Source organism: Temnothorax americanus, unplaced genomic scaffold (assembly GCF_048541705.1).
Source record: "Temnothorax americanus isolate GAGA-0224 unplaced genomic scaffold, ASM4854170v1 Scaffold20, whole genome shotgun sequence".
In the NCBI taxonomy this organism is placed as follows: domain Eukaryota; kingdom Metazoa; phylum Arthropoda; class Insecta; order Hymenoptera; family Formicidae; genus Temnothorax; species Temnothorax americanus.
The window spans coordinates 2,532,043-2,549,208 of record NW_027509339.1 but is presented as its reverse complement, the minus strand read 5'-3'; the positions used below and the strand labels follow the sequence as shown (position 1 = coordinate 2,549,208).

The 17,166-nt window shown below is 37.2% G+C and overlaps 1 protein-coding gene and 1 long non-coding RNA gene across 2 annotated transcripts; one reads left to right on the top strand and one right to left on the bottom strand.

Annotated features, from left to right (window-relative positions):
- Window positions 1-17,128, top strand: Kal1 (anosmin-1 Kallmann syndrome 1). The gene is made up of 8 exons (XM_077406202.1): window positions 1-449; window positions 3,881-4,005; window positions 11,769-11,961; window positions 12,348-12,683; window positions 14,224-14,429; window positions 14,908-15,052; window positions 15,147-15,361; window positions 16,118-17,128. The coding sequence occupies exons 1-8, from the start codon at window positions 371-373 to the stop codon at window positions 16,352-16,354; spliced, it is 1,536 nt and encodes a 511-aa protein (XP_077262328.1). The 5' UTR covers window positions 1-370; the 3' UTR covers window positions 16,355-17,128.
- LOC143897505 (uncharacterized) lies at window positions 12,488-15,158 on the bottom strand. Its single transcript, XR_013256938.1, has 3 exons — window positions 15,003-15,158; window positions 14,789-14,925; window positions 12,488-12,586 (listed from the first exon to the last, which is right to left on the bottom strand). It is a non-coding gene; the product is annotated as an uncharacterized LOC143897505 (long non-coding RNA).
- Window positions 17,129-17,166: the final 38 nt, after the last annotated feature.

The following is a 17,166-nucleotide window of genomic DNA, read 5'->3' as shown; positions in this document are numbered from 1 at the left end:
GTTCGAACGCTTCGGTTCGGTCTTACGGGTTTAGTCTTGAACGGCGGATTGGATTGTTACCGTGGCCGATCGGCTGGATCGGGGATAGATATATACCCGAGGGTTAAAGATCGTCGTACACACACCGCCCAGCCGTTGTCACTTAGCGAGCGAGCGGGCTAGCGCCATGCACCACCGTTCGCGTCTCCTCTAACCAGTAAGAAGGGCGACGTCGCGTCATACGGTGACTGAAAAGGGCTGATCGTCTCTTCCGGTCTCTTCCGAGGAGTGATTCTTGACGCTCATTCGAGGAAAGAAATCCATCCGCGTGATATATAGAATTCACGCGGGCCGAGAGTAGGCTGCTCCCGAAAGGACCATCAACAATCCGATGCCGCACGCCGGCAATCCGACATCAGCTTTAGCTGCGAAAACAAGGCGGAGGCAGCAACTACCGGCCACCCTCAAAAGTATGTATGGGAGATGTGGGGTTGTAAAATGAAGATTATGCGTTTATACCATTCAACAAAGAATAAATATATAAATATTAATTGCTTTGCATACTTTATTGCAAAGATAATTTTGCACAGATATATTATTAATTTGACCTATATGCTTTGCCATCATTTTATTTAAAAAGTTACACCTAGGACTCAAATGTTCAAGCATCGAAACTATTGTTGATATTGTTGGAGCTAATTTTTTTATTTGTAATATTACTCAGCATACAAATATACATAGCTTTCAATTATAATACAATTAAAGAAAGCAAATAAAAGTCGTATACAATATTTTGTTTGGATATATAAATATAAGGGAAAAAAAATTCTAAAAACAGTACACCACGATATGAGACATATAAGACATTTCGCGTATTCGCAAAAAGCTAAAGTGGATTGACAAGAACCACTTACGGACGCTGGTCTTGTTGAAGTACCGTTTTAACTCAAAGATTCTCGGTAGTATATCTTTCGAAGAGTATTCCATTTATTGCAAAAAATTGACGGTTAACTATTGAAAAGCAAAATTGCGGCTTAAACTTGTCGTAAAATATCTTTTTTTTTACTGAAACAATTCCATTAATTTAACTCTGTCAAAGAATTTATTTGGAGAATATCAGATAGTAATAAATACAAAATAAACATTCCACAAAAATTTAACAAAAAAATGAGATACTTGACGTATTTTTATAAAAAGCTTAAATTTATCGTGCTTCATCGAGAAGCAACCTATAATTTATAAAAAAATATGCAAATATTATAATTTTTTGTAGGTAAATATATATTCTAATATTGTTTCTTCTGAGTGTACATAAAAATATGATTAATAATTAAATACAAATATTTTTGCAAAATAATATAATAATAATTTTCTGTATAACGTTTTGAAATAATTTAAACATAAATATAGAGAGAAAGAGGTAAGGAGGAGAAGGGGGAAAGAAAGAAAGAGAGAGATGAAAAAAAAATATCACACGATCAACCTCGTTAGTTGATCACGGTAACTCATTTACCATGCTAATGCGTAATATTTGCAAAAAGCAATAAGGCTAATACTCCTTTCTCTTCTCTGGTAATCGGATGATATGTACATTCTGAAACACGTAATGCACTTTCTTGCGAAAAACATTAAGATAAGCGTAATAAGCAAGGAGAACGTTAAGAAATTATCAGTTGAATTAAAGTAAATCCATGCAGACTGTATATTAGGGAGTAAGTAAGTGAATCACAAGTTTTTGTTTTAATCATTCGTACGATGCATTGATATTCATCTAGAATTAAATTCAAAAATTTTTTAAATCAAATTAATAATAAAAAAAGCGGCCAATAACAGCGAACTATTACATATCAGTTTAACGTTAGTTTCATCGCATATTGCATAATGCTGAATTGTATCTCCACAATGCTCGGTCGAATTTCTGGAAATATGAACTAGACAGAAAAATTTAGACTGTCTTGTTTCTATTTTCTCATTTTTCATGCTAAACGTAACAATTTATAATCATTACCAGTCTACCAAAGAAAAATGTACGCTTTCTACATATAATGGAGCGAATAAAATATGAAATATGAAATATGAAATAATATGACTAGTATTTAACATAAAGTGATGTACGGCCCAAAAATTATCTATGTTAATTCCGGGGAGGGAAGGGTTTTTAATTCTAACAATTACTGTGTTTTAAGTCCGACAAATAATCGGCGCGCAGTTCGTTGGAAAAATTATATGTATATATATATATATATATAGACATATATGTATACAGAAACTAATATAAGGCTTTCAAAGACCTAAGCTTGGATCGCATGGCTTTTGATTCTAATTGTTTGTTTATCTATGTTATTTATTTAAATCTTCCTTCGTCGACCAAAAAATTAATTAAAGGTTGAATCAATCTTAGCTCCAATTTACGAATTGTAACATCTATACAGATAATAACACACTAATAAATCTTTCTCTTATCCAGTAAGATTAGCAGTCTAATGGGAATTAATTATGATAAGTGGGAGTATATATTCACGCTCTGAAATCAAGCGTAAGCGCTCGAGCACCTTCGGAATATCCGCGTTAATTAACGGGCCAGGATCGGGCCATTAAACGCGCGAATTGACAACAGGCAAAAAATTAAGAGGTCGTTATGTTTCCGTTCGATTGTCGCTGGTAACCGGCGACCTTTATTTCTCCGCTCGTTCTTTTCTCAGGAGGACGAGCACGTCCTGCTTGTTGAGAGCAGGCATTGAAGTCACCGACAGGCGCGCTTCTTTTTGACGATCGATGTCGTAACACGTCGCGAGTTCAACGTATATTAATGTTACAATTGGTGTTAACTATAGGCAAAGTTGAAATAAGAGATGAGATATAATAAATTACGTTATAACTCATCGCAAATATATAGATGACGATAAAACTTACTAATATGACAAAAGATGTAAATATTAATCTTTTTCTTAATCTTTCCGTTACAGTATTATGATAATAATAAAATAATAATTAATATTCTTGAAATTAATTCAAACAACGAGATTATTAATAATAATAATAAATTCATTAATTGCTTAATATTATTGAACAATATTCTCATTTTTTTCACGGATCTTTTTCTTATATCTTTTTAGCAATATTCACAGGCAAGAGTTGATTTACGGCTTTTATTCTTTAGCTGCTTTCCCGCTTATCCGCATTAGTATGATCGATCGCGATCGTCACCGCGGTGCCCGCGTACATCTTTCACTTTGTCCTCGTGACTCTCGCGGTCTCTCCGTCGTCTCCGTCGTATCATTCCGGTCTCCGCATTTACGCGAACGGCGAAAAAGCGGACGTGATCACCTTCTACCTTCTTGTCGACAAACCCCAATCGGAATTCCGAGGAGGCGCGTGGGATCGGCGCAGGCAGGTAGCGTATGTCCCGTGATCGCGATCGAGCGAGCGAACGAGCGAGTCGATACTCATGCGACCGCATGAATCGTACTTTTGCTAAAATGGAGAAACAATCTCCCCAGGAACGGGGCGACCGCGGTCGGCTCGTTCGCTCGCGGTGCGCTGCAAAGTAAAAAAGGACGAATTCCTAAGACGGACTAAATGACGCTCGGAGCTATCCCAGCGGGTAGTATACTAACGGCATACATACGTATCGCGCTTCCTCGGGATTACCGTCGTGGAAGGTAACGCCGATAGCAAGGAGAGATGCGAACGCACGGAGAAAGTGCAAAGCGCCGTTAAGTATCCAATTTCTTTGAAATTCGCTCGTCCTCGAATCACTCGGACGCGGAGCCACCCAGAATATATCGATTCCAAAGCCACACATTTGCGTTACCTATTACAAATATAAAGCGGAAAAAAATGTGCCCATAAAATTCCGCCTGCTGGGTGCGGAAGAGTTAATAAAATGATGTCTGCGCAGAATGGTGGCCGTGGTGGTTGCTGCTACCAGGATGCTTGGCGTCGTGGACGCGATACGTCGAGGAGTACGATTCCATTAGAGTGGCCAGGTGCGACGCCCGATGCGGGGAAAATCAACCTGACGAGGTACGTAGGATAAGGACACGTTATGCAAGCGAGTTAGCTTACAATTAGCCGTATCGCCGTTAATATCTGTATACCATCATTATATCAATGATGTGGTAATACTATATGATTTTCAAACGACGATTATTATATAATCCTATACATGCTATATACTCTAAAATCTAATACAAAGTTATTAACACAATGTTGTTCTGCGTTTTAAATGTCGTGCGAGTGAGCATGCGTGTCAAATGCATTATAAATAGCATTATTTGATCAACATTTGTGGGGAACATTATAAAAATTAATATTTCAGTCTAAAAGGATTAATGACAGGGAAAAATATTAACATTGCACAAACACAATCGTTATTCCAAACAAGATCGTTGTTGGCGCTTATGGCATCGACCCGCGTGTCGCAATCAGGCGGAATAATCGCTTCGATTAATCAACGCGCTACATTGTGCGCCGCTGTCCGAGTGGAGATCGATTTTAATTTCGATGGCCGATTCGACACTCGACAGCGTCGCTAAATAAACTGGTTCCCCGCAACGCTTTGTCGCCTTCTCGAGAGGGAGAGAGAGTCGCAGACGACGAAGACGCGAGATCGTCGATGATTCATCCGGGGCTTGTCCAGGTTTTGCGGGTTCTCTCGCTCGCGTGTAATTAGTTATGCGAGTCCGAGCGTCCCTGAGTCCGCGCCCACTTGAATCTCATCGTCACGCTCGACGATTTATGAGGCACGCCGTGCCACCGGCCGCGGCCGTGGGACTTGACTCGGACGATGCTAATTCGGCATTTCGACAACGGCGGATCGATAACATTGTATTTGGGTCATCTGCCTGAAACCTGCCGTATCCCATAAAACTTCTCGAGAACAAGTGGAGAACAATTGCACTGATCGCGATCGTCTATGCGTTAGGGGTTTCTAGAATAAAGTTAATATTAAAATTGAAGTAAGAGGCTCCTGCTATTGGGCGTCACCAAGTAGAAGAGGAGCGGACTAATTGAGAGCCAAGCGCGGCAAGCGGTGCGCAAATTTTTCTTGATTAATAGTTTTTTATTTTCTTATTAATAAAGATAATTTTAATTTTAGTTTTGGAGGGGTGTGACATTATCAGACTTGTATCCCTCAATATTTGCAATAGCATCTTGCGACACTAAACCTATCGGTTTGCGTATCGTACATTGAAAATGAGGTAGATGCGGATAGCGAGAGGGTTAAACATTTTAATTGGCGTTGGTTGCACGATAACGCCGCGACGAATATGAACGACAACACTCATTGACTTACCAGTAACTCGCGCCGCGGCGGGCGCTTTATTGCTGACATTTTTTGCCGGCGTGTATATACACACGTCATTACAGCAAACGGCCCCGAAATGATTCCGGGGATGGGGTGGAGGCGGTTGAGAGAGGGCGAGGTGGGATGGTGGACGACGGGGAGAATGACGAAGAGATAGCCCCCGAGCTCTGACTGCCGGCCAGCAATAAAGTCCCGAAGTAATGGCCTATAAAAGAGTTGCGCCGCGCGCAACTCACTAAGTCCGGATGCGCGCCTATGGCGCGCACTAGAAACGTATCTTCCGACATTATCAAAAACAGGTTCTTATCCCGAAGCACCGACGATCAATCTTCCCGGTGGCACTCGGCTACGTCGCGCGCTCTCTCGCGCGACGCGTCACTCTTCGGGAACTGAATCCGCGCATTGCCACACGGTTGACGAAACTTTCCGTTTCCGGCATCGATACCATGAAAGCGAGCCTGCCTGACGATATTGACGCTTTCGCGTTTCCTGTTGATGCTGCGTGGACGTACCAGGCTCTAACAAGCATCGAACAGAAATAACGTGAATGGGAGAAACATGACAATCGAAGGATTAGATAAAAAAATCTGATATGTAAATTCATAATTTTCAAGATATATTGTACATGTGACTTTAATTTAAATTAATTGATAAGGTTAATAGATTACTTTAAAGACTTCAGTTCGCTCAGTAAAAATAAATTATTCAAAATGCCAATTAAACCGCACGGATAGCTATTAATTCTCTTCAGTTATTTTTAGAATAAAAAATTTAAATTCCCTACTTTTTATTCAATTTAATACTCCAGAGATTAGTACTCTCAATTTAATTTAGAAGTAATTTTTGATTTGTGTTTATTTGCAATTTCGCTTCCGTGAAGTCTCACTCATTAATTTGCGTGTCATTTCCGATTAGTGTGTGAAGCGCGAGGCATGCACAAAGTAGATATTCACAAAGCATCATCGTCATTCGGGATATTTTGCGCACGTTTCACCGGAATTTATATCGTATTTTTATCTTCGCGCAACCAGTTACCTAATCTTCCGCATTCTTTTAATGACGTTTATTGTTGCTATAATTAACCGACGTGTATAATCGCTACCAAACTTCGCTAAGGAAGTTTTCTGGACAAATATAAATTCTATGATGCCAATCATGATGTCGCCTCATCTCGAATACTAATTATTTTTGTTTAATAATATATAAGTGGACTGAGTGGACAGATGCAAACAAAAAATAGCTGCTATAATTAACTTCGCCGATATAGTCGTGAGAGCGGAATTCCGCTGGTAACTTTGTGTATTCTATATATAAAAATGTAAAAAAGATGAAAAAAAAGAGAGGATAAAAATGTAGTTGTTTACTATTATTACAATTAACTTCATTAGCATAACGTCATTGCAAAACTTCATTTTGAAAGTAACGTTTAATGAGTAGACGTGAATTCTTCAGTATCAAAGCGGCGGCATCCTTTAGAATGTTGATGAAAAAAGATAAACCACTGCCGCTATGACAATCGACTTCGTTAGCGCGATCGTTATATCGCGGGGAACTCTACCGGAAACTTCACTGTGTTCGGCCGGATCAAATGCAGGTTCCGCGCGCAGCGCCGTTTCGATTGTTAATTATTATCGGTGTCGTTCGCGGAGGGAAAAGAATATGCGAGAGAAGAAAACGAAGTACAAGAGAAAGAAGACGAAGCGAAAAGAAAACGACGCTGTGGTGAATCGCCAATGGGCAATATAATTTTCTTAACGACGGCGATCGGCGGCCGGCCAATTCTCACGATGAACTTCGATGGAAGGCCGCCTCGACTATACCGTTCTTAATAAATGCTTCAAACTGCGATCTTCACCAAGTCTTTAATTGGGGTAGTCCACCGATGCGAGAGAGATCCCCGAGAGGAAGGGAGACGGAAAGAAAGCGGTTCCGCGGGGGAGGCGGAGGAAGATGGAGCAAGGATCGGCGTGCATGATTTTTCAGTATTGCCGATCGACACTATCGCCGATCTTCGTGGCGGACTACATTAGTCTCCTGCCATACCCTAATCTTCACGATCACTTCACGACGGCCGCGCGCTCCAATCTTCGCGAAGAAGCTCTCGACTGGAACAGATCGGACCCCGCGCGCCTTCGGCGCGATCGACAAAGAGAGCGAATGCGTGCGGAGAGGGACGGAAGAGCGAGATCTGGTGAACTTCGTTAGCCTTCTTGTACATCTTTGATCCGCGTGATCGCTTCGGATATCACTCGACGATCTCGGCGCGCATCGGCGAAGTTAATTCTTCGACCGTGACGACGCTTCATCAGATCGCGCGCACTTCAGTTTACTCTTTTCACCCTTTTACGTCCCGGGAGACGATTATCACTCGCGTTGTGTACCGCGCGAAACCGACAATCGTCCACTTAGGTCTTCTGATGCTTGTCGAAAAAAAAATGTACCAAAGAAAATCAGAGCGGGATACTTTAATCCGAGCTTAATCTTTTCGAAAGTTCGTATTTAAAAAACCTGACGACTGATTTTTTTATAAGATATTTTTACATTGTAATTTTATCGTAACTTGCACATATCTCTATAATTCAACAAACGTTAAATTATAAATCAGATTTTTTTTTTAGACTGAATCATTAAATTGAGTCATTAAATTAAATGACAAAACATTAATTTATAATAATATTATTGTAATTAATCAAAGTTGAAATAATGTTAAACCGCAAAATGATATTGATTGTTTTATTTTATTAATTTATCTAGAAATTATGAATGCAATGAAATAATATAGTGATCCTTGTAATAAACAATGTCCTATTTTGTAACAATAACGGTATTTATTGCATAAGAGCTTAGAACACAATATAGTGATCCTTTTTCATCGTTCTTGATAATATCTCATATTGCCAAGTCATACAGGCGCTACTTCGCTAGAGAATGGAATTCCAGCCAATGATAAATAGTACCTGTATAAGTTGAACCTTTATGTAATGTTACAGAGATCCGTATCCCACACATACACACACACATAATTCTCCAAACTATTTATAATAATATATATTTTATATTTGTACAATTTTATTTATTATATTATAATTTATAAGTTTTATTTACAATTTAAAAAAATGATTCTAGAACATGAATAATAAATCAAGAATATATCAAGAATATATCGTAATATATCGAGATGTTATGAACATAAGAAAACTATAATAAAATTGTACAATCAAGATCTTTTTAATAAATATATGAAAAACTAATTCAATGATTAATTAGACTAGATTCCAGGAACATTATACACTGAGATTCCCGTCTGATATTCCCGTTTGACTTGCAACAAATTTCAACTGACAACGGAACGCGGAAACCAACCTACCAATCGCTTCTGTATTTTTGTAGCAAATGTAGAGAGAAAGAGAAAGAGAGACAGATAAAGAGATGTAGAGAAAAAGAGAAAGATATGCTATGTATATCGACAATATACACATATCAGACATATCCAATTTTATTTTAAAAAAATGTCTAAGATTATTTTATGATTAATTTCTCTTCTCTTGCTTGGTTTAGTCTAATATATCATCTGATTCGTAGATAAATAATAATAAGTTACATTTCGAATACGTAAAATATATTTATGTAAATATATATAATATACATATCTACACATATTAATATATTACATAATAATAATAATATATATTTATAATTCGAATGAAAAAAACAATATTATATTTAGCTATTTTTATAAAGATTTCTAAGATATGAGATTCCTCGAAATACCTTCAGTTGTAAAGATATTCAATTAACAGTCTCCCAGTTTCTTTTATATATATATATATATATAAAATAAAAAAAAATCATATATGTATATATATATACATATAATATGATTGGTTCTGAATACACGGTTCCGCTCTATAGAGCAACGGATCATCGGGAGCCGATTTGGGCGGTGCCCGCGGGGGAGTCCCTGAGAGTCCCCTGAGAAAGGGGGCAGGTATAATAAAGGGGTAACGCGATACGTATGATTTCGCTAACAATACTGATCGCGGCGCTACCGGCGATGCGACCCTCGCATTGCAAACTTTATTAGCTGGTCAACGGCCCCGGGCGATCAGCGTCGCGGACGCTGTCCGGCGCAGTGCCACGGGTCCGCTTCGCTCGGCGCGTCCGCTTCCCTCTGTAAAAAGTAGGCCAATAAGTAAGCGAACCAGTTTCCCCGACCGTGCGAATGATATATGTCGCGATCGTAACAGCGCGACAACGTGTAAACATTTCCAAGAATGTTCCTGGATCTCCTCCGGGAAGAGCCCGCGACTCGTCATTTGGCAAATCTTATATCAGAGCTCGCCGTGTGTAAAGGTCGTTAGCCATACCCACGGATCGGGGGGAGGGGGTCGATCTTTTGATTTCTCCGATTTTTAATATCATCAGTTTAGCACTTGTTAACCATAATTACGATTTCAGAAGAAAAAACGTGGATTTTTCTTTTTCTCGTTTTTTTTTGCCATCGTACACGTAATCTTTTGTAAATTTTAAAAGGCTCTTTTTAAATGTTAAACATTCCCACACAACCTTTCCATTTTTTTTAATTTCTTCATCTTTTACAGTATTTCTCTTGTAAATGATTTCACATTTCTTTATGAAAAATATTTTATGAGACGTTAATGCAAAGCAAATTGTCAATATATGCAAATTATCTTACCGATTTACACTGCATGTTCCTAACGATCACCAAAGATTAATATTAAACATTCCATTCACGCATATTCGAATATCGGATGTAGAATTCTTAAAATACAAGCTTGTAACGACGAACCACGTCGCTGATAACCATCGCGCAATTAATGCATTTAAATATTTGAAGGGCTTCTGTAATGTATTTGTGCTATTTTTGGTTCGTATAAATTATACCTCATAAGTCAACTTTATAAAAAAAGTTATTTATGCAATTACTACATTTCCGAAAAAAAATTTTTGACATGTAATTAGCGTTTACTTAGATTTTATTCTTTTACAACTTATTATAAAAAAATATGTATTCAGTGTTTAGAGTAAACGATACGATGTGTGTTACATGATATTATTCAAAACAACTGTCGTAAAAATACATTGATTACATGTCACACTTTACACGCCACAAAATTTGATGGACGCACTATACGTAAGTTGCAGCCTCGTCAAGTTCGTTTGTTCGCAGCGAGCAACGCGTTTCCTTCAAGTGATTCTTTATGGCCCATCTAGTCACATACACGTGTCACTGGTAGACGATACAGCAGATACAAACCGTCCATAAACCGTCCCAACATCCGGCATAGATCTACGAAGGAAATGTACTGCGTTACAATCCATAAACGACGGCGACTCGCGACTCTTCCTTTTTCAATACGTATATACGCGGCGCGCGTCTATTCTTCGATGAAGCTACATCGATGAAGCCATCACAATCGCGAAATTTGATACGATGTACTTATTTTAACGAGACTTTGAAAATTTGCCTTGAGTCGCCTATTAAGTTTAACGACACGCACTTTGCAAACACCATATTACGCTTGTAATCATATACATCTCGCAACGTCGCCGACGCTTATCTTAAATGTTGCATTTTTCGGTTGACTTCACAGGGGACCGGCTTTCTCGCGTCTCTACATTGTACGAAAATGATGACGGCATAAAAACACGGCAACCCGCGCGAACTCGAACGCGCATTAGGTTGAAATATATATGAAGCGGCGCGGCATCTCCTCTCGTCCTGACGATTGGGAATATGCCTCGGGGCCTCGTTTAAAAGGATCCGGACTCGCATTTCGCATTTGAACGGAATCGAGGAGCGGCAGTTTCGTAACTAGCGAGAATTGGCTTCCACGAAAATGGCAGAGAAGCTCTCAATCGTGGCAGAGAACTCGACATCGGCGCGGCGATTTGTTGTATTTTTATTTTTTTTCCTTTTTACACGGCTATTGGCCGTATCTTTTTCGGTACCGACGGGATTGGATCGGATCGCGGATGGCGAGCAGATCGAAAGCACTTCGATTAAGATGGAATGCGATGAAGCCGGCCTTAATAAACCCGCCCCGTTGAAGGAATAGTGAAGAAATAATTTCGCATAAGTTGTTGAACGAAATAGCAATATAAGTCAATCAAAAGAGGATATAGAAAATGTACAGCTTTCATGAATGTAATAATTTTGGTGAAATAAAAGTAAAAAAAATTTTTTTTTTTTTAAATCTCATCAAAATTTTAATGTATTTAACTCGTAATATGTTTTATTTTTAATGCATTCATTTTCTAAATTATGACTAATACGAGAAAATATATCAGATTTTATTTGCTGCCTAAGATTTTAGAGCAGCAACATTACAATCAATTACTTAATCAGGTTTCATTGTATATACATACAACTGTCAGGAAAGAAATGTTAAAAGTTAGGAATGAATATGTTTAAATAAATTCTTTCTCATCATATTTCGTCATCCTGCCGTCGTAGTGCGTGGAAAATTGCTTGGCGTCGAATTACACAAAACCTGGTTATTGCCCTGAGAGAATGTCTATGACGCCCTTCGAAGCCGCTTGCTTGATCGCCTGCGTCGACGACTCCCGCTGTCCGGATTTGGCCAAGTGCTGCTCCCACGATTGCGGCATCACGTGCATGCATCCCATCGGTTTGGACAGTCGAAACGGTGAGTGTGGCAGTTGTTATTTTGTGAGCGCCATGTGTTTATTTCTCATTCGTATCTGTATCATGCAGACTAGTAATTTTGTAAATTGCAAAAGAGCGTCGTGAAAGGTGAAAGACTTCGGGAACTAAGTTTCTGAAGTACAAGCATCACTTTCATTTAATTTCAAGTGAATTTCATTTTGATTGATTTGTAATTTGAGAAAGAATTTCAAAAATATTTAACGTCAAAGATATATAGAAAATTCGTGACAAAAATGTCCTATTTCGACATCGCGCGAAGATCGATTATAAACTGATTGAAAAATTTGCGAATAAAAAAAAAGACAGCTTGTGCTAATTCCACTGTAAGGTTCAAACTTACTTATTGTGAATAATGATTTCAATTAGATCTGCCACCTGTGCCCGAGAACCTACAGATACAACAGCAAAAGAGAAATCTGGTACATTTGACGTGGCGCAACGGCAAGCCAAGCGGCGGTAACGTATCCGCCAACAACAAGGACGGGGATGTCCGGTATCTGGTCGAGGAGCGTCATCTAGTCGGCCCCAGATACATGGAATCCAGATTGAGTTCCTGGACTGTGTGTCACGTGTCAACGAAGCCGCACGCGACCCTCCGAGGTAGGCTGAAAACAGGACATTGGTATCAGTTTCGTGTGGCGGCCGTCAATGGAAATGGATCGCGCGGATATTCGCAACCTTCCAGGCCCTTTAAAACGAAAGGTGAGTACGTACAAACGAGATAAGACCAAATCTGCGCAGTCTATTAGCCGCGATTGATTATTATTCCGATCAAATCGTTCAAAAAAGCATTGAAAAAAAGAGCGGATTTATTTATAACATTATTATATGAATTAATACGCGATGCTTTTTATATAATATAATATATATGCGAAAACTCTTATTAAAATGAAAATAAAAGTATATATTATAGTGTCAAATTGAAACTTGCAAATGTAGCAAGTTTTCTTATTCAGTGTAGTTATTATTATCGACAATAATGTACGTTTCATCGATGGCCCAAACCGAATGTCAGTCTCCGTGAAACGTTTAAGTCCCGTCATTCCTGCATTCTAAATTGACAGGAGAAAACAACAATTTAAAAATATTGTGGAAGGCTAGAGTTATTATCGTTGATTGTCCGAACTCGTGGAACAACTCGTCTCACGCGAGGTCGACATGTGTAATGTTCCACCCGAAGAAAATTTTACCTGCGAGTGTATTCGTGTTTGAGAACTGTTTGTTTGTTGACTTCGGAATTCGGGCCATTAACCCGCGGTGAAAAGTTTCAGAGTCGCGTTAATCGCTTGCGCAAATCGCCGCGGTAAGTATTGCTTAATGTTGACCTTTCGCACGCAAATTAAGCTTCACAAAGTGAAGGCCAGTGGCTAACATGCGAGAGCAAACATGCTATTGAAAGGTCGCGAGTATACGGTGCGATTCGACAAAAAGAAAAGTGACCATGGTAATGAGTACCGATATTAGCTTAATTATTAATAAGCGGCGTAAATAAATCATAGCGTTAATTGCTGACTTAAATAAATCTCAAATATAATTTTACATAAATTTTTCGCCTTCGTCACGATCACGGCAAACGGGTTTACATAGTTACGTGAAAAAGAAAGAATTATTAATATAATGAATGGTTCACGCATCGACGAATCATGCAAAACCGGATTAAGTAATTCCAGTTATTAACAGCAAGAACTAGCTAGAAATCACATATGCGGTTATCATTTTGAATTAGTCTGATGGACGATACATTTTGCTACTTTACTTATTTAATACCTTTAATCCTATATATATATATATATATATATATATATATATATACTTTATGCATATATCCTACAGTGAATGTAATAAGAAGATATAATTCTTCTCTGTAGTAAATCACCATCGCAATTTAATTAATGAACATATTTTATTTTTTTTTTTATACGTGGTATATAAAAAAACTTTTTTAAATTAACGATGGTCACTTAATGCAAAATACCTTTTTTTATCTAGTTATTTCTACAATAATGCAATAATCATTTAATAAGTATATTAGTTCAATAAGTCATAGAATAATATGATAAAAAACATTATCCAATTAAAAGCTATTCTATTCCTAAAATGTATTCTCTTTTGGTAAAATGTACGTAATTATATATATATATATATATATATATATATATATATATATTATAGTTCCGTTGTAATTAGCATTGCACTGCGAAGAAGCAATGATCTTACGGTGTCTCCCTACGGTCGGTTGCAGAACCGCGAAATCCGAAGGAACCGCAGAACTTGACCTTGTCTAACGCGCGGCTCGTTGGTGGAAAGCTGCGTATTAATTTACGATGGGTTAAACCGGTATCGGACGTGCCGATATCGTTTTATAAAGTGTTTTGGAGCAGATTTATCCACGGACCTGACGGACCAACAAACGATTCTATTCTCGTCTATCACAAGACGATTCTTAAAGTAAGTTCTCTTCATCGTTATTAGAAGATTTCGTAGAAAAACCTATTTTATAGTCATTGAATTTAATTTTAATTTGCAACAAAATGTAAAAAAATAAATTAATTTTATTTTAAATAATTAGATGTAAACGTATGACTTGAAAAGGCTGTCACCCCAAATATATACATACACGTGTATAGGTATCTTTATTGCGGCGCTCGGAATTAAAAAGAATCAAATGCATTAAAACATAAATCATGATTTGCTTGAAATTTTCATATAATGTGTTACACACAATATTTGTATAATATTTAATATGAAAAATTGTATAAATATATTATAAAATATATATGTTATAAATATATATTTTATATACTTACATATTATAAATTAAATTTATAATGCAGGTACCTCCTAGTTCCAAATGCCGATAATTTTCGCGTTTGAGTTGAAATTTTGTTTCTGATGTAATCGAGAGATTTCCGTATGTGCTTTCCAGGATAAGACCTGTTACGAACTGAAGAATCTGGAGGTCAAATGCCAGTATTTCTTTCAAGTGCAGGCGGTGGCGATGTACGGCGGTCGGCGTCTTACCTCGCGCAAGGCGTCCAAGGTCTTCAACGGCACCGATTACATGGCGTACGGTAAGGTACCAAACAGTCAATCCTTCCCTCAGTTTCCCTTCTTAAGTCCAGTGTAGTCGGGATAACCAACGAAAGCAGTGACCTTTTATTGAAGCCGACGTCGGGAGACGTTCTCGCAGATGCGAGCGAACGCAGGCCGGCCTCCACGTGAGTCGCATGAATTGCCATTGTGGGGAAGTCAAGGCGCGTCTAGTTTGGCCGACGAGCAGCGACGCTAGCATGTATAATGTCACTTGGCAAGAAGAGTCCTGTTCACGCAAGAAAAGCCCGGAACGTCGGCGGAAATTCGTTGCTTGGAAGGTGGTTCAGGTATGCCGATTTCAAATTCCTTTGCCTTGTGCTTTCGCGATTGACAGTCATTGGCTGTGATTGGCAAAGCTTTGGAAATTTAGTAAAAAATGCACAGAATATATTTTGATATAAAATTTGATATAAAATATTGGATTTAATTGCATAACTGTATTGCAACATATGTAGACACGATAGTATAAAATGAGAACTTATAAACAAGAATGACATTTCAAAGAAAATACTTGTAAAATTTTACTTTCCAATAATATTGTATCTATTTTAATTATTAATACAGCCATAATTATGCAGTCTTGTCTCTGTAAGAAATAAAAATGTTATATATACATAACATATGTTTTTAAAAAAGAACATCATCTATCTTCGTTATCTTAATTATTATTCTAAATAACATTTCCTTTAGACTGTAAAAGTTTTAATACATTTGAAGAAAAGTTAGCTTATTACATTATTTAATTTAGAACTGTGCGAAAAACAATTTTAGAAAAGAATTTAATACGTGACATCGTGTCAAGTATAATGAAACCAAAACAACTGATTTCAAAATTATTTTAGAATAGTAAAAATTTCGAAATAATTAATCACACAAAATAGATATGGTATAATCGGGTACTTTTCTCTATAATTCTCTTCGCTCAGATGAACTCCTGATATGTGTTTCAAAAAATATTTTAGTAATTGACACTTATAACAATAAAAACGAAAATGAGAAACAGATATATTTTAATATATCTCAAATCTATCCATCAATTTCAGACACCGCACTATGATTTGCGACAACTTCGAAACGACTGCATGTATAGCGCGAATGTGCGAAACATATTGAAGAACGGCGAAAGTGTTGATCATGGAACCAGTATAGAGTTCTTCGCAACCGGATGTCAGGACGATCAGAAGCAGCGGAAGTATTCGCGGGGAAAAGTAACGCGATGCAAAACGAAATCGTCCAGATACACGAAGCGGTTTTCTGGTTTATTTGTGATAAATAAATAAATAAGGATAAATAAATTTTGGCAGGATGTGCGCAAAGCAAACGAATTGTAAGCTGTAATTGTAATATCTATAGCTTATGAATAATAACGATAATTTCTTCATAGCTTATAAATATTATTCAGACATCTTATAATTCAATTGTGCGTTGTGTGGAACAGTTACATAAACCGTATTCGATAATGCGGTATTGCAGAAACTTTTTAATGTCAAAATGTGTATACAATAATTTTTCGAAGAAAGCACGAGGCTTCTGTAACTTCACATAGATGCTTTCTTTTATGAGATTTTTTCATAATAAAGATTGGAGACGTATAATATTTCTGATATATACATACATGAATGTTTTTATTTAATAATAAATAAAAATAATTTCTTTATATCTTATTTAAATGTGTTAGAGGAAGTGTAAAATTTCAACATGTCTTACTTTTATATCAGTAAAAACTGAACAAGCGATTATTTTAATTTGAAAGTTAATTGGCTTGCGTTCCTCACTTCAAAACGCGTTTCCGAATTAGATGCTTTTATTTTTTAAGAATCTTATATGAAATGACAAAAAACTTAAAGAAAAATGCAGACATATAAGTCTTTATTTACGTAAGAATGTTGTTCATAAATGATAAAGAATATCCACAGAACATATATATAGGTTTATCAGAAAATAAATATATGTACATGAATATATTTCGTAGAATATGAATTGCGAACTTTCATTATTATATATTTATTAATAAGAAATATATTTATCTTTTTTTAGGTAATACACAAAACTGAAATTTATTCCATCAATAAGTTACAGCTTTTTAAATTTT

Bases quoted from the DNA above. Each gene is read 5' to 3' on its own strand.
- Kal1 (XM_077406202.1), top strand. From the start codon at position 371: ATGCCGCACGCCGGCAATCCGACATCAGCTTTAGCTGCGAAAACAAGG. The intron at 4,006-11,768 runs GTACGTAGGATA...CTGCCGTCGTAG, and splicing joins GGGAAAATCAACCTGACGAG to TGCGTGGAAAATTGCTTGGC. The intron at 14,430-14,907 runs GTAAGTTCTCTT...TGTGCTTTCCAG, and splicing joins ATCACAAGACGATTCTTAAA to GATAAGACCTGTTACGAACT.